Source organism: Triplophysa rosa, linkage group LG20 (assembly GCF_024868665.1).
Source record: "Triplophysa rosa linkage group LG20, Trosa_1v2, whole genome shotgun sequence".
NCBI lineage: Eukaryota > Metazoa > Chordata > Actinopteri > Cypriniformes > Nemacheilidae > Triplophysa > Triplophysa rosa.
Genome location: NC_079909.1, coordinates 10,887,503 through 10,905,867, shown reverse-complemented (window position 1 = coordinate 10,905,867; position 18,365 = coordinate 10,887,503). Strand labels below are relative to the sequence as shown.

At 37.1% G+C, this 18,365-nt stretch overlaps 1 protein-coding gene across 1 annotated transcript in view; it reads right to left on the bottom strand.

The window, feature by feature from the left end:
* The window catches only part of cadpsa (Ca2+-dependent activator protein for secretion a), a 105,874-nt gene that overhangs the window by 9,193 nt on the left and 78,316 nt on the right, over positions 1-18,365 (bottom strand). The window contains 8 exon segments of the mRNA XM_057362768.1: positions 6,321-6,428; positions 8,286-8,318; positions 9,463-9,546; positions 10,287-10,361; positions 11,177-11,324; positions 12,435-12,590; positions 16,065-16,217; positions 17,054-17,195. Coding sequence (XP_057218751.1) covers positions 6,321-6,428; positions 8,286-8,318; positions 9,463-9,546; positions 10,287-10,361; positions 11,177-11,324; positions 12,435-12,590; positions 16,065-16,217; positions 17,054-17,195 — 899 coding nt within the window.

Sequence of the window (18,365 nt, the reverse complement as noted above, 5' to 3'; positions counted from 1 at the left end):
CAATGGGGGGAACGAAATGGAATAAACCAGCGAGCACTTCAGAGCCCCGCGGTGCACCTGAATGGGTACGAGGAGGGCGGGGGCAAACGGGGGGAGCGCAGAAGGTGAATGGGCTGCTTTTTGGGACCAATTTGTTTCTTTTCACCCCTTTTCTCTGCCTCGGTGCTGACAGATGTACAAAGGCGGACCCGCGCTGAGCCTCTCGTATACATGAACCCGCTAGCAGATGTCACTTTTGTCAGACAAGTTAATCAAACAAATGCCACCATACCTCAATTGTATGTCACGGAGAGAGCGAGAGAGGGGGAGAGAGCCAATAGAGTGCTAATAGAACCAGTTAAGACCCACAACAGTCAAAATACACCTCCACTCAATTGGCTCTACGTTTCCCATTGGAAAATCTGTTGCTGTTAGTGTGGGTCTATTTAAATGAGCTTCAGTTTGCTGGCTACGCAAGTAACCAAAAAAAGCATCTCGGACTCTGTAATTATCAGAAACCTGAAACTCTAACATCTGCCCTGCATTCTGAAAGAGGCAAACCCCTTTAATGTGTTTTAAACACTGTGAAAGGACCGGATGGGTCCCTTTTAGTCTTTTTTTAAATATTGACCTACAAGCATTTAGATTATTCATCTAAAGCTCGTTTTTTTTCAATTGGTTTATATCTACAATAAAGGGATTAACAGGGGAGAAAAACAATGAGCACGCATCGTATTTAAATGCAATCTGAAGCTTGAAAAACATACATGAATAAAATAAAAACATGAATCAAAAACGTGTTCGGAACATAATTGTTGTGCTCAAAATATTTTGTTTTTCTTCAAAGTAAATTGGATAAGAAGGGTAAAGAATTGTTTACAATAATATCCTTTGTAGTTGTTTTTTAAACACATGCATTCTGCACATTTGTAGGTCACTGTTCTTTGTTTGCGATATACGAAAAAATCAGATTTGTTTTTCTTTTAGACCTCTGGAATCTAAACTGTTTTCTGTTAGCCACAGTATTAACTCTGTGTGCTAGCTCAAGTTGATTAAACTGTTCACTTGGGTTAGCTGGACCTGCAAAGTGCCCAAGTGTCCCAGACAGTGAAGTGGTGTTGCAGTCCGTGAAACAGAACACAATCTAAACCCGCCTCATTTTTCAGTCTCTACTTGTTTCTTGCAGCTCAGTAACCATCAGCGCAGCGATTAAACAGCATTATCCGTCGCCGTAAAGTGCAATCTCGCCGATCTGATAACTGCCAAGGTCAACAGAAATACTTCAAATCAATCAATGCGGGCAGGCCGCAATCTCCACTAGAAGCAGATTAAGTGTATAATTGACCCGTGTAATCTGAGTGTCAGCTCTCAGACGTGCATGCACAAGAGGCAGGACGGGACAGCAGTATCAGTGAAGCGCTGGATTTGGAGATGGCTTTTTTTAATCAATGATCTCAGGGCTCCGCCCCAATCTGACAGATGAGCTCTCACGTTAAGAACAGCTGCCTTAATCCCGCTCTCCTTTCAAGAACGGACAGGCTGGCGAAGTGAAATAAATTAATTTTCTCCCCCTCCCTTTCTATCCCCTTCTCTATCGTCCACCATGCTGTACTCAATCTCGTCTATTGGTACATGATTTGCCTCTTGGGGTTCCTAAAAGAGTCAACACCTTGTGCAGCCAGAAAACTTTGACATGAAAGGTCCAAACTTGAAAACGATATGTTAACGTCCAAATTTAGTCGACTTCTAAATCCTATTTGAAGAACTTTACAGAATATTATCAATAGCATACTCAGACAAAAATAATCAATGCAATTAACACTAATTAATAGAGATTCAACGATATATCGGCCAATATCGGTATAGGTTGATAAAAACAATTTTTCACACTATTGGCAATCAGCCGATAGTTTAAAAACAGCCTATATATCCTGTCAATCAAAAGATGACAGAAAAATGGAATGAATTTGTGCTTTGTATATAGAAAGCATTACGAAACATCACCAGTTGATGTTCAATATTAATAATCATTATGGGGCGGTTTTCCGGACAGGGATTATCTTAAACCAGGACTAAACCTTAGTCAAATTAGGACATTTAAGTAGTTTTTACAAACATACCTTACAAAAAACATGACTTGTGTGCATTTTGAGACAAAACAATGCTACTGATGTATTTTAAGATATGTCACTGCTAACTGTTTTCAGTGTAGACAGCTCTAACATTTACTTTAGTCTAAGACTAGTCATAAGCATTGTCCGGGAAACCGCCCCTATATGAATTATTAACATTCAGAAAGTTAAGAAATATGAACCTAATCTTCAGAATTGGGATCGGCAGATATTACTCTAAATAATCGGTCTTGGTGGAGAAATTTAGTATCAGTGCATCTCAATTAATTATATTAAATTGGTCTATAATAAGTAAATTATTATAAAATAAATAGTAAGTAGTAGCCTCTATTAAATATCATATTAAAATAATAAAAAAATTGCTTAATATCAAATAAATATATATTAAGCAAATCGTAAACAAGCCTCTAAAAATGACTAGTATTATATTCTTATAGTCTTCATTTTTTTATGCATGGTTTAAGACTGAGAATCAATTTCTTCTGTTTTCATTTTTATTCCCATATGGTGAGTTTGTCTGTATTATAAAACACTGTTATGAAAGTCATATTTTGAACAAGTCAAACAGCAAGTATAATCTTCTTATTCTGGCCAATGTGCCATCTCTGTTTATGAGAAATCAGCATCCTTGACCCCAATTAACCCAAGCTTAGCGTGGGCCACATATACTTCAATATGACAACCAGCCAAGAAGCACCACGCAATTATACTACACCCACCAAACAGATCATTTCAAAGAGGATTACTTAAAACAATCGAAAAGTGATAAAGAGTTGAAAAGGGGGAGGAGGGCCATCAAGAACGTTTCAATTACTAAAGCCAAAATAACTAAAACCTGTGAAAACTGCATTTTGGCTGATTCAAATACCGGACCAAAAGAGGAATCCGAAACCACAACAAAGAGACCCATGCAGTGACAAGACAATGCCCCTTTCGTAAGTTATGTCTAAAAAAATTATATTTTTGAAAAATAAGGTCAAACACTGTTTATGTAACTCTTCTGAAGGTCAGACTGTAACTTGCTGATATTAGCCAATATCAAGATGCAGTGACTCTTTAACAAAAACAACTAATAAAAATTAACAACATATAAGTAACTAATAAACAGCAATGAGTTTAGGTTAAAAATCATCACTGCCCATGGTTAACAAATCTGTTGTTAAATAAAATATAGTCTATATTCAAAACTTTTTATATTCATATTCTATTTTTCCTTGTATCATTTATGTCTCAAATCAAGTAAAATGGATAAAGTAAACAAAAATGGAAAGAGGGGGACTGCTGTTCTTTTAAACCCATGTAATTGTTCTTTTATAATCGATCTTCAGTACGTCTTGTAAATAACAAAAGCCGTTTCAAATCGAGTGCGTATAGCGGGTATAAAACAACAGCACATGGTGTTATGGCTCATTGTGGAGGATGTTATGACATCTTTAACAAGTGAAATGATAAAGTAACAAGAAAACATTCAAGCAGGTTGCCTGGAGCCCCTGATAAAGAGTGGTGCTATTTGAGTGGCTGTTTAGCATAACAGTGAGAATCAACGTCAGTGTTTGTGTGCTTGTTTGCAAGAGACAGAGAGAGAGAGAGAGAGAGAGAAAGAGAGAGCGTGCGTGTGTGTATGCATGCACACATGTTGTCTTTTTCAAATGCCTGGTGAAAACGCTCTACAGAGGCCCAACCACTTCAGAGGATAGAGAGGGGAGAGATGTGCCATGCGTGCCCATCTGGGGTTGACGGTGGTTGGGTGGGAGTAGTGAGAGGTTTGGGAGGTGAAGAGTTGGATGTGGATGGATGCATGTAAGTGCATGTAGGAGCGAAGTCTCTAAGGACACGGGCCATGCTAGTAGATGTACAAAGGAAGATTATTTGACCCTGAATCACGCCACTTGGCATAATGTGATAAAGAACAACTTGACAGGAAGGATAAGTTTCATTTTGGTTTAGGCGAAGAGAGAGAGAGAGAGAGAGAGAGAGAGAGAGAGAGCAAGAAAGGATGTGGAAAAATAAGGAAAATGGTGAAATGACATGAAAAAGGAAAAAAGGATGCTTAAGGTAAGAAGGACAGAAGATGTGACAAATTTCATTTTTGCACTGGAGTAAACAAAAGCAAATGCACAGAACAGCTGAAAATAAGCAACATCTCATTCCGAGCAAACAAGACAAGAAAAACAGAACAGAATGTTTTCAGGCATCCTTAAAGAGGGGAGAAAGATAGTTAGGCATTGCAAGTCGAAGGAAATAACAGAAAAATGTTTATCAGTACAAGATGCCACACAGCAAAGACAGCGGATTAAAGCACTATAGACTTTACAGTCTGTAGCTCACAGCTTTCTCAGAAAAACTCACAGTTCATATGTTTAAAGCATCTCATACTAAGACTACTGATCCTGGGTCAGTTTTCACTCTCCACTAAATGACAAGGTATGAAAGTCAACACTGATTCAAGATCAGGACTCTTACTTGACTTTAACACATATGACATGAGGAGCCATATTCAAAAAGCATTCAGAATGGGAGCGCTGTGTTCAGATCAGTTTTTCACGGGTTTGAAAGAGACAAACAGACAGGAAACCTGATTCCAGATCAGCACTCCTTTTCCGGCTTTCTTTCTGAATATAAACACAAGTCTTCAGCCACACAATGCAAACAGACCTCTCCCACTACGCACACTTAACAAACTGGTCAAAGGATTATAACCAACATGATGGCTCTGGCCATCCCTTAAGACAGTGTTCTCCGCTGTGTCCCTCCCCTTCACTGTTTCTTATTTAACCCTTCTTTCTTTTCTCCAGTCTTTTCCTCATTCTTTTCTTTAAGCCTTTATTACAATAAGCTCAAGGTTTGGAGGGCTTCTCTCTATTTGGATCTCCTTAGTGGGAGATTTGCTCCGGAAATAGGGCAGTTGCCTTTGTCACACCCCCCGCCCCGACTATCAGCTCAAATGAACAAGATGAAATCCTTCCCAATATCTGTTTTAGTGCATCCAGTTTGTCTCGTTTCTGTTTTGCTTTTCTATTTATCTGAATGCAAGATATCCTAAATAAATTAATCCTTTCTTAGTACATACTTATATTCTCACGCTCAAAAATGAAAACTTTGGTGACTTTGGTGAGTAAATAAAAGTTTGTAAATAAAAGTCCTGCTAGGAACACAATACATTTTTTAAATCCAACTGTAAAAATCATATTCTAACAGGTGCTTATGTCACTCATTTAATGATGTCACAATGCACCTATCTTTTAACAACCTTTACCTCAGTTAAAAAGTTACCGTTATGAAAACTTCATATAGGATGCCTAAAAACATCTCAAATAAACAAATTAAATGATTAATAAAGATGATCTAGTAAATCTAGTTGGCAAAAAGTTATTTTGGACTCTTTGTATTTATATCTCACATACTTATATGTCTACCTTTACATGCATGTGTGTTGCAGATGGCAATAACTGCTAAAAGGGACAGTTTACCCAAAAATAAAAATGCTGTCATCATTTACTCACCCTCTGTATAAATATCTTTGTTCTGATGAACGCAGAGAAAGATATTTGGAAGAATGCTTGTAACCAAACAGTTCTTGGCCACCGTTGACTACCATAGTAGGACAAATGACAACGGTAGTCAAAAGTGCCTCAGAACTGTTTGCTTTCCTAAATTCTTAAAAATATATTTTTTGTGTTTAACAGAACAAAGACATTTATAAGGCAAATTGTTCTACTATTGCAGTGAATGGTTGCCAAGAACTGTTTGGTTATAAGCATTCTTTCAAACAACAACAAAATTTATACAGGTTTGAAACAACTCGAGGGCAAGTAAACGAAAACAGAATTTTCATTTTTGGGTGAACTGTTCCTTTAAGTCAGTTCTGCACGTCCCTTTGTGTGAGAACACATCTTAAGATAATCCTCCTTCAGAATTTTGCGTTGGTCTAGAAATGAAGAGCATAGCCAAGGGGACATTAAAGCCAGAACACACATAGCACTGCAAACCAGAGAGGAGAGGGTTAAGCCAGAAAAGCAGTGCAAGAGAAACAGAGAGAGATTACAAGGTAGAGACAAAGAAAGCAGGAAGAAAAGAAATTAAGAACCAGAGAAAGAGAGAAAATAAGAGGCAGATCACAAAATGTGACTTATCCCTCCTAGCCGGTTGTTATGTCACATTTTGGAGGGCCTCCCCCTTCACAGAGGGAGAAGACGAGCAATTACTTACATCAAATAACCTTTCTGTATACATCTCCTCATTGACCTTATCCCTCAAGACATCCTGAGAATGGCGAGCAAATGTCACATAGCTGTCTGCAACATCCATCCCTGGTTTCTGCAGATGATGAAAAGAGAGAGAGGAAGAAATTATTACAAAATTCAATATTAAAATAAGCAATAAATAATTAGTACTTTGAATACTATGCATATATACAACATAAAAACATTCATTTTTTGTTGTATAAAACTAAAAATTAGGGCTGTCAAACGATTAATCGTGATTAATCGCATCCAGAATAAAGGTTTGTGTTTACATAACATATGTCTATGTACTGTGCATATTCATTTTGTATTTATAAATACAAACACATACACAAGTATACATATTTAGGAAATATTTACATGTATTTATTTATATTTACCAATAATTGAAATGATATATAAATGTTTATTAATTTTTAGATTTTTAAAATATATGCATGGTTGTGTATGTGTTGATGAATACAAAATCATTATGCACAGTACACAGATATATATTATGTAAACACAAACTTTTATTCTGCGATTAATCGCGATTAATCTTTTGACAGCCCTACTAAAAATGTAATATTACTTTCAAATTAATATTCCACTTCCATTGTTGATACCACCATTGTTCGGTTGCCAACATTCTTCAAAATATCTTTTTTGTGTTTTGCAGAAGAAAGTCATTCAGGTTTGAAATGAGAAGAGGGAGAGCATCACATGAATCGCTTGCACATGAATGGCTTGTATCGCTTGAACCAAGTCGCTTGAAGTCGCTCTGAATAAAGGCATCTGCTAAATGCTTATATGTAAAATGTTTAAATGCAATACTGAAGTCTGCTGGAATAGCTGTTGCTTACATGCACGGTGTAAAACAGACATTAGCATTTGCTATCTTAAGAGGTTGCTTAAATAAGATAGCTATTCCTTGGAACAACCATTGCCTACCATGCTTTAAAAAAAACTTTGTGAAATAGAGCTGTGGACACAAAACACTGTCAAATTAAAGCAAGTAATGTCAAACTAATCTAACACTCATGATAATTGTTATTTTCTTTTCACATTTTAGAGCAGCAAGCTGCTGTCATATCAATCACCAGCTTTCTAGTAGTTTAGCAAATAACATTTCACCTGACACAAGTCAAAGCAGCTAAAAAGCGTATCCTATTTTTTTTCTATCAAAATGTGAGTCTTGTAAAATGAGCTGTCACTCTCTGGTCTAAAATGAACAGACCGGGAAGTGGAACAAAGCAAACAAAACAGCAAAAGTTACATGAACCCTGAACAAATCATTTGGAGTGTTTTGGCACCCTGCTCGGCCTGAGTGCGGAATTAAACACATCCCGTGCCAGCGGGCATCTGAGGGTCATCTGAATTGGTAATTGTCAGACACTGTAAATTGAACTTATTTCGCACGTCTGTGTTTCTTTTAGAGGGTGCAAATGAGCAAGTATTTCAGACGTCATTTTATTATTAAGCAAACAATTACCATGGAAACACAAGATCTCTGACCCGCAGACCACGAGTTAGAGAGAGAGAGAGGGAGATAAGATTCTAGCCTTCATCGATGTGATGCTGAATGCAACATGAAACGAATTGGACCCTGTGGCATCCTCACAACATTCTTTTGTTGCACAACACACACATCACACTGTCTGCTACCGGGGGTATAGAGCCCAATACACAGCTCTCTCCCACATACATATGAATGGCCGTTTGGGGCTAACAGATGACCATCTGCACAGCAGGCCACAGCAATTATTAGCCTTATTTTAAAACTATGTAATGAAAGTTAGTGTAAGTATATGTAGTAAGTGTAAGAATATGATTTCTAAATTGAATACACGAATATGCAACAGATCTATGGCTAGAAAAACAGATAAACAATGCATAAATATGAGCTTGATAATTGATCAATAAACTGATAAAAGATATCAGTGCTACTTACAGGTACATCCACATATTTTGAAGCAGCTTTTACCTATAAATAAAATTTACATTTGAAGGCAGAAAACAAACGTACACAATCACAATACAATTGAATAATTTGTATGTACAGTACAATCAGGGGTGGTACTAGTCTGGCTCGACTGGGGGGGCAATCATATATTCTGGTTGGGCAGATATATAATCATAGTTCATTGCATGCATAATTTTAACGTGATTAAATTGACAGATTATTATTTAATATCTTTATTTAATTTATCATACAATACTAAGTATTTCATTATTTTAATTGTCAGCTGGATATTTTTGGAGGGGCCCAAGAAAAATCTGGAGGGGCAATGCCCCCCCAGCCTCCCCTAAACCAGCCCTGCGTACAATTAAATTATATGTCAAATATTCTATTCAAAACAGAGCGCCTTTTTTACAAAGTTAAAAGAGTTCAGGTAAAAGATTTTCAATAAAAGCTTGGCTGTTTTTCAGTAAAACAAGGACTTAATTTGTGCCGGAATAAACCGGATCCGGCACCTCCGAAATCCGATCCGGCACCTCATTTGGCAGATCCCGCTCCTCAAGCGCTAATGGAAAACGTTTGGGCTGACCACTTGCGCGCATATATTGAATTAAAAAGCACGTATAATAATGATAATGGAAATAACTATTTTATTTTGATAATGAACAGGCTGTCAAGTTCGAGATGCTGGAATTGTGTGTGCGCGTAAGGCTTCTGAAATTAGGCTTATTTATAACGGCCGAAACAAACCAGCAGGTGTAATTTAAGTTTAATGTTAAACTTCTAAATTCTACACAAATGTTGAGGGTTGTGCTTTCTTTGTTTAAATGCACAAATATTCACAACATCATCATTATGAGAATAAACTGTTTCCATCACCTTAACGCGCATTTGAACTAAAGCAAACTCAAGATAAATGCTGCATCTAGCACGTTAAGTTTCTTTGATAATTCTGAGATTATTTTCGAATGTCCGTTTCCATTTAGGCTTATGCGCATTTTCAAAACATCTAAATAGTAAGATAGAAAACCCCTCAAAGATTGCACATTCCATTACTTCTCCCCACCTCACTAAAGTGTCGGATCTGCCACACCCCCTTATTCCGGCACCTCAGAATTGACAAATTAAGCACTGAGTAAAACCAACTGAAGACAGAATTTATTCTTACTGTAAATGACAGGAAGGAGGAAAACAGTGTGCCCTCATCGTAACGTGACAATTTCGCCAAAACGCTCTCTAGGATTACAACAAACTGTAACACAAAATAAATAAACATTAAAAAACACAATACTCCTTGAAAAGAGTTTGTAAAACAATAGTAACGACAACCTGTTACTTTGCTCTTTGAACATTTTTAATTTTACTTTGACATCTTCCGAAAAGTAGGCCTATCCAGATTGCATTTTTAAATCTTGAATCGTGGAAGTAGTCCGTAAAAACGCATTTCTATGATAATAACATGAATATAACATAATGAACATAATATTTATGTTTTAGTTATGGCTTCAGGAACTAGAGCTTTAATGGTGTGAGGTTTTATGTTTGTTTGTTTTTGTTTTTTTAAAGAATTTGAAGCCTCTATGAGAATCAACAACTTGTGCTTTCTGCAGGAACTTAATTCAGAGAACTCAGCAATCAAATAAAATATCGCATATACAGTACAAATCAAAAGCTTATGTTTTCTTCTAATTGTATGTTTTATTTAATATTTTATTTTAAATATTATGCAGGTAAAGCGTCAGTAAAAAAGCAAATAACAATTTATATATTAAAACATAAAACATTTGTGGGGTCAATATGACTCCACACATCAAATCATTGTTAAAATGTACACAAAAATCAGAGAGATGTAAAAATGAATAAGGATTGAATGCACATTACAATAGAATCACTTGCAAAGTCTAATTTTACTTTTCTGAACCATTTTGAAGAGGCAATTACATGCAAGCATAAAGACATAAATTGAGAATATTCTTTTACTGGAAGCGCTACCTTTGCCACAAGTAAAGTTGTCATTTCTTTCACCGTCTCCTCGATGAGATTGTCAATTTGCGAGTGATATTGTCTCTGTAAAAAAGAAACATAATCAGTAAAAACTACAGCATGCTGTTTTTCTCTGTCTCTCTCATCTGTTTGGGGGTTTTCACCTGGGATAAACTGCGCAAACTGAAATCTCTTTGTCTCTCATAAAGACGGTTGGGTAATTAATTCAGTTCTGATCATTACCTGTCTCAAGATGCTACGGATATGAAATGTCTCACTTCTAGCACATGTATATTCAGGAGCAGCTATCACATATGGTAATGTAATCAAAACAATTTAAGTGTCAGAGGACTGGGAAAAACTGCTAGGATTGTTAATTATACCTTTGGGACATATGGGTGAGAATTCAATTGAATTGTTAGCCACACTTACCCATTCTTTAACAAACTTTCACAAGATTGAGATAAAGGATGAAAAGAAAGATACAGCAGAGGTGACAGTAACAATTAGAGAGCAAAAGAGAGAAAAAAGAAAATGTTTCATTCCAGAACAGAGTCAAAGTAAATTAAAATTCAGTAACAATGGAAAATTGCCATGCTTGTGAATCATTCAGCTACATAATACTTTGTGCATATAAAAATGGATTTGCAAATATATACAATGCGTATATATGCTTAAAAATATATCTTCGGTTCATATATACATAATGTATACTTTACATTGGTCCATAAGATGAATTCATGCATTACCAGAGAGATTACAGAATAGATCAGCACATTATGAGGATGTTTACTATTGGAAATTGTGGAAGAGAAAGTGTGCATTTGCACTGATGATAAAGAGACAGAAAATTGAGAACATGAGATGTGTGTAGCAAAAAGAGAAAAGGTGTTCTTTACCTCTTGGCTGAGCTCCATGGCACATAGTTTGGCAGACTGGGCTTTGGCATCCACCATGACATTGAACATGGTACATATAGACTGAGGGACACGGAAGTCCGTGGTGCGAGGACTCTTCTGTAACTTCAACTCAAAGGCTACTCTTGTTCTGAAAAAAACAATGATATAACTCTGTAATTGGTTTCTCTCTGGTACCTGAGAATAGAACGTGACGGTCAATGGTCATTCAATAAACAAAAAACAAAACTAAAGATATTTTCAACCTTCGCAGAAGACGAGATTGACGCGTGTTTGCGGCAATCGTGCCGCCCGATTCGCATCATTGGCCACGCCTGCCGCGAGTTTGCGTATAGACGCGTCTTTGCATTGACTTTGTATGTAATTTACTCGCGCAAAATGCTTAATTCGTGTTTGGTGTGAACCCAGTTGAAGTAACATCTGGGAATGACCATATTGTTATATGTAGCCACTTATAAAGAAAAATAGTTGAAAGGCAAAAAAGTCGAATATGCAGTACATTTAGTCACCATTTCCATCAGACATTCGTTGTGTGGATTGCAGTGTGAATGGAAAAGCAGTGCATTATTTAATTTGTTAAGCCAGATCATCTTCTGAATCAGCAAATTACCATGACATTACTTACTACAGTTTCTCAAAGCGCTTAAAATCAAGTCTTGTTACAGCAACCCACTTCATTCACAACAAGCACACAAAGACTTCATCATGCATGGACAGCAACTAGAGAAATGCTGCTAAACTACAAGACGTCCTGCTTGACATTCGAACAACACTAAGTAGTAGGATTACAGATGTGGGCAAGGACACAAAGTCTGCTAGCCCTTTTTTCTGTGAAAGAAATGGAAAGGCCAACACATTTGTCAAATATGGTTTTACTGTGTACATGGGGAAAAACAATACAGTAAGATCTTATTTATGTTAATGGAGGTGGAGTTGTATCATGAGCAATTACGTAGGCAAAAAATAGTGTTTTTTTTTAAATATCACAATTTTAGATAAATCAGAAAATACGAATATGAATATAAATGTATTTCTTAGGTCCTTTAAGTGATCATCATTTTAACAAGTGCTTTACTGTTAATAACTCAACTGAAAGATACGTACAATGATTTCATGTAGTTTTTCAACTAATAAAATGATACAAATTAATAAATCAGTTTAAAATTCATTCATAACATTTGTGTTTGATGTTTGTTGCATTTGCCATGTGATGGATTTTTAACCCATGCCAATGTCTCACCTTTTCACACAGGACTCAATCATGTCACTAGACATGAGTTTGAGTCGACTCTCCAGGTGCTTTGCGAACTCTTCTTCCGGCCAGTGCAGGTCTTTGATGAACGTCTGTAGAGCATCCAGCTTCCAAAACAAATCTTCTGAGGTTCCTGAACCATTACTGCAAACACGTGCAGAGGAGGTGAAGTATATAGAGTTAGTTATTGTTGTCTATGGAGCATGTCGGGGAGGAGGAGCACCAGGAGAGGACAGGGACATCAAGGGGCGGGACAGAAGGGATGGATATGTCAAAAGAGACGACACCTGGGTTAACTTCACACTTCAGGATGACTTTTGATGGAGTTATTTTTACCACGATCGTTGTAGATGCAATGCCACGGTGGCTTCAAATTACTGATCGATCTGTGGTCAAAATAAACAGTTAAACCTATAAAAACCAAATGATATCCAATTAGGCCTTGTTGGGATCTTTGAGTGCAGGAAAGGTCAAACAATTCACATTAAGGTTAAAGGATCGTAGGATCACGGGTAAAGGCTGCTTGGTGATGAGGAGAAACGGTCTCAGGGTGTGACATCAGCTGATCTAAACCAAAACAGTGACCTCACAGGAAAAACAGGAAAGGACAAAAGTGGGGCCGGGATGATCTCTATATTCCCATCGACTACACCCTACAGTATTTCCCAAGAGAGGGTACACCAAAAGCTTCTACTCTGGGAGCCCATAACCAGCAAATACAACACTAGATACAACTACATTCTACACCTGTCTCTTCTTCTATTCTGATAAATAGGGAAAGGATGAAGATGTTGGAAAGATACCAGATTTTATCAATTGTATGATGCTAGATGACACATCCAATGATTTAATCTGCACCAACAGCAATGGAATCTGTTTATTGAACACCAAAATAGGTTGAATATGACAATGGAGCGAGTTTATGGCAGTTACATTATTCTTGCCATTTTATTTGATGCTGTTAGGTAGAGATATTACACACCTTCGATGTCTAGATTTGAAAACATTTGAAAACATTTTTTTATTTATATATAGCGCTGTTTGTATCTTTCAACCCTTCCATGCTTTGGGTTACAAATACTTTACATTTCCATGCTGTGGCCTTAGCAGTGACATACTGAAATATATTATAAACACAATTTCTGAGAGGAAATAGAGGTCTAAGGATCTGGCAACCTCTGGTGTTTACCTGCCACCTTACACATGGAGTGTTTACACAAAGTGTTAAACAGCAAGTGTTTTTCGTGTGTGTGTGTGTGTGTGTGTGTGTGTGTGTGTGTGTGTGTGTGTGTGTGTGATTTAGAGAATCGTTTTTTAATTACCATGTCTAAATATAAGCCCAAAATCCCTAGGCTCACCTATGACAACACCCACACCCACAAATTTTGAATTCATAATCAGAAAAAAAATCTGAGCAGAATTCTTTTTAAGTACTTGAAAATAAGTTTGTAATTCTGTACGAATGAGTACTATAATGTGATCTGATCTTCATAACATAGACGCAACGGTCACGTCAAACCAAAATTTATTCAGACACCTTCAGCATTTCTCATATTATCACAGTTTATTCGCTATAGTTTAGAAAATGGTAATAAAATATGACAAGAATGTATAGTTAAACTGTGTCAGAACAAATTCATCCTGGTCATATCAGATAACTTTGATAGAAAGGTATGTATTGGATTAGGTTGAATAGCTATCAACTGTTAAATTTAAATACACAATTAGGAGGCGATCACACAGAACGCGCTTTTCGTGTTTGAAAACGCGAGGCGGGCCGTGTTGCCTTTTCGGTTGACTTTTTGAAAAGTGCAGCATGCAGCATTTTTTTATGTTGCTAATCAACAACCGAAACAGCTGTAATGTCAGTCAAGGAATATAGCGCAAGCTCTCTAGTTGCTGTTAACTGTCATATTAGCTGAAACTTTAAAACAGGTAGATGCAGAAGGTGCTCGCTCTGACCTTGCTTCGGTTAACCCGCCACAGCCACCACAAGTTTTCTCCGGACATTTCAAGCAACTGTAAAGTTCCATCACCACAACGGACGCCCCGCCTCTCCATTCATTCGATTGAACAATGGAAAAAAGGCGCATGACGTCAACCGCTTTTCTGCTCTGAGTTGATTTTTTTTTCAACTTCAGCCACTCAGAGCGCTCCGCCAAAATCGCGAGGTGCAGCAGGCGGCAAAAACGCGAAGCGCCCGGCGCGCATAAGCAGCTCGCAAAACGCTCCCTGCCAACTGAAAACAATTTAAAAGAGGCGTGTCTAACAGCAAAAAACGCGTTCTGTCTGATCGGCCCCTTAGATAATACCAATTTAGGCCAAATAATTACCAAGCAATGCTAAATTGTGTTCAGTCTGTGGTGTAAAAAGGTTGCATTAGCAATTAAAGGAAAAAGCACTTAAGCAAAACATGGTCAGGTCAAAGTGTCTGAATAATTTGGTCCCAAATTTTTTATCAGTTTTACTGGTACTCAACTGTATGAAGAATGTTGGGTATAATATGTCGCAGTTTACTTTATTTTGCTATTCTCACTTACATAAATGAATTACAGTGTCCTGCTCCTCCTAGTAAAAAAATATAAAAAATAAAAATGCGTAAACCTATAGGAAATTGGTCACTTGCAAAGCATCTGTTTATTTATGGCAGATTGTCAAGGCATCTGTTTGTGTTTGTTGTCGCTGATGTGCATTATAACCCATTACGGTAACACTTTAGAATACTGTTCCAGGTTCTAAGTAATTCTCGCAGAATTATGTAGTAATTCTTTATACATTAATAATGGGTTCCTTGTATTTTCACTTCCAACAGTCATTGCCTTACATGCAGGGTAATACGCAATGGTAACGTGATATACAGTATACTGTGGAAAACAGACACACATACTGTACTTGAAGATCATAAACCTATTTGAGGTAAGTGGCTAATTATGACAAGGCAATTGGAGTGGGGGAGTTGATTTCTGGTTATTGAAAACAAAACAAAATTTGTTGTAATGACTCTTTTGGAGTACAAGAATTCCATGAAATGCATATTGCATTTCTATAATAGTAGTACTAATGGTGGCAATAGTATGCACTTCCATAATAGTAGTACTAGCAATAGTAAATAAGAAGAAATGTCCACAGCTTGATTATTGTGATGGTCAATTGTGTATATGACTGTTTATTAGTAGTTACTTCATAGTTATTTATGTAGAATCTGAATTAGTTGATAACTAATAGTAGTTCTTAAGGAGGAATGAGTGAATTTGAAAGTTATTGATTAGTTAACTGTTACTTAACGAAATTATAAAATGCTACTACATACTGATTAGTTAACACACCTTCCTTAGTAGTTAATAGAGCAGATGTCAGTATTAATGAGGAATTACCTATTAGTTCTGCAGTAATTCCTTCTTAGTTACACATTAAGTAAGAAACAGTATTCTAAAGTGTTACCCACATTACAATGAACCAAAACAGAGTAAATCAACAACAGATTGAGATTAAGTGTAAATCTGTTTATAAACTGTTTGCAATTAATTTGGAGAAAATCCCAATGTGAATTTAACCAGGTATGTTTGTGCTAAGGCCATTCATGCATGTATTAAAATCCAGCACAGATTCAGTACACACTCTGTATCAGATAAACCCGGGATCCAGTTGGGGGTGGTAAAGCTAGGCATTTGCATTGCTGGCAGATTAACTGACACTGGTAGATTTGGGACTTTGGGCATTTGTAGATTCACATTTGGTAGGTTGACACTGGGCAGACTACTTGTTAAACTCCTGTGGAAAGGAAAAAAACACAGGACAGAATGGTGATGAAGATGCACAGAACAAAGCAAAAGGTGATGAGGGCCAAAATAGCATTATATGTTTAGAGTGCAGGATGACGAGGAATTCATTTGGAGATAAGATGATGTTGTAAAGATGCGCTTCTTTGAAAAAAGTGCAAATGAAAAGAAAACACAAACACGTGTTTTTCTAAAGCGCAGATTTGCTAATGGTGTTAGTTTTCTAAAAGTCACACACTTTGTCTTATGTTTATTTGATGCGACTTTCTATCAAAGTGATTTGGATGGGAGAGAAAATGTTTATAAGAGTATAACAAGAACGAAGGACAGGAAAGAGATTAGAGCTAGTTAAACATACAGACTGAAATAACAAAAACAGATTTTTATATATCCTCTTCATCTGGTACGGATATATTAAACAAGTTTAATTGCACAGCATTTTAGTCATTTGTACATTCACCCAAAAAATGAAAATTCTGTCATGATTTATTCAACCTCTTGTCATTTCAAACCTTTAGAACACAAAGGAAGATATTTTGAAGTATGTTGGTAACCGGACAATGGCGGTACCCATTCACTTCTATTGTATGGACACAAAACAAAATCAAGTCAATGGGTACCGCTGTTGTTCAGTTTCTGACATTGTTCAAAATATCTTCTTTTGTGTTCTGCAGAAGAAAGTCTTAAATTGTGAATTTTCATTTTTGGGTGAACTATCCCTTTAACCAACTGATCAAGAGAAAAATCGACATCTCCCCCAAACAGATCACAAACAACCCATTGCACATCTCAAAACTCAAAATAAAGTGATAAATCAAGTTTTCTTACTTGACGGGTTCCCAAGACTCTCGTTCAAATCCTCTATGTATGGACTGAGCTATGGAGGACTCCATAAGATCCACGTACCTCACAACCAGAGGCGCAAAAAGGTCTTGAAGATGCTTGTGGAACTTCCCGTTACACAGATTATCTGCAAAAGCAGAGTGGGAAAGTCAACTGTGAACAAATGCCGTAAACTCAGCGTAGTAACACAAAGCGTGTGACTAAGCAATGAGTATGAAAGTGACCAGAATGCTTTATCATGTTATGACTAAGAGGAGCATTCACAATGTCTTTCTCACTCCAATCTCTCTTACTGTACTTAAGGTCGATACACAGTAGGTTCCGTGTTTGTTTGCTTCCCCTGATTGCTCCGTTCCAATTAGCCACTTGAGCGGCAGTGGTTGCACACTTGGCTGCGTCTGTCCGCAAGCGAGTGGCCGGAGCTTTGGGGACTCCCAGGCTTCTCTGTTTTAGACCTCATTAGCACCATGAATGAATTCTGTTTTAGCGCCTGTCTGGCTATTTCATGCCTAACCCAGTGCTACAGGCAGAGGACAATATGTGACCTTCCATGTTGAAAGTCCTGTTCCACAGATGTAGTGCATGCTGTAGGCTGTTGTTTGTATTTGCTTGTGTTTGTGCTCTTGTGTTTAGGAGAACTGGGGTGGTGATAGATGTCTATGTTGTGGTAAGGATAATCTTGCTATACAGTAGATCTCTCTCTCTCTCTCTCTCTCTCTCTCTCTCTCTCTCTCTCTCTCTCCATGTATGTATATTATGTACTGTATATACAGCCACAGGAAAAAAATAAGAGCTCATTCCAAATTTTTATTTAATCAGCATTTCTAGATGTATTGTGGCCATTCAAGTCCAGTCCATCTTTTCCGTAGCTACACAATTTTTCACTTTTTTGACTTTCTCACGTCTTTTCTATATATCTCTACCTTTTGCTATACATGCCAATATCAAGATTTGGTTACCAGACGACAACAACCTGTCAAGCTGTTGAGCCACTAGAATAATGAGTCAACTGCAGCTCATGGCAGTGTGGCTTTAGCACCATGGACAGCACCCTATTGACTTCAGTTCATTAGAGACGTGACAGGGCCTTAAGCAAACTCTTTACATTCAATGTGTTGGTTTGACTCCCTGCACTTGCTATTATTTGGCCTCTAATATTCTACACTACAGTACAGTATATGGTCTGTTAGGGCCCTGCTTTGTTGAAATGTATACATTGTTTGCATTCAATATGATTAAATTGCAACATTAGAAAACATGGGCAGTCTTAAAATGAAAATACAATTTCCAGATGCTG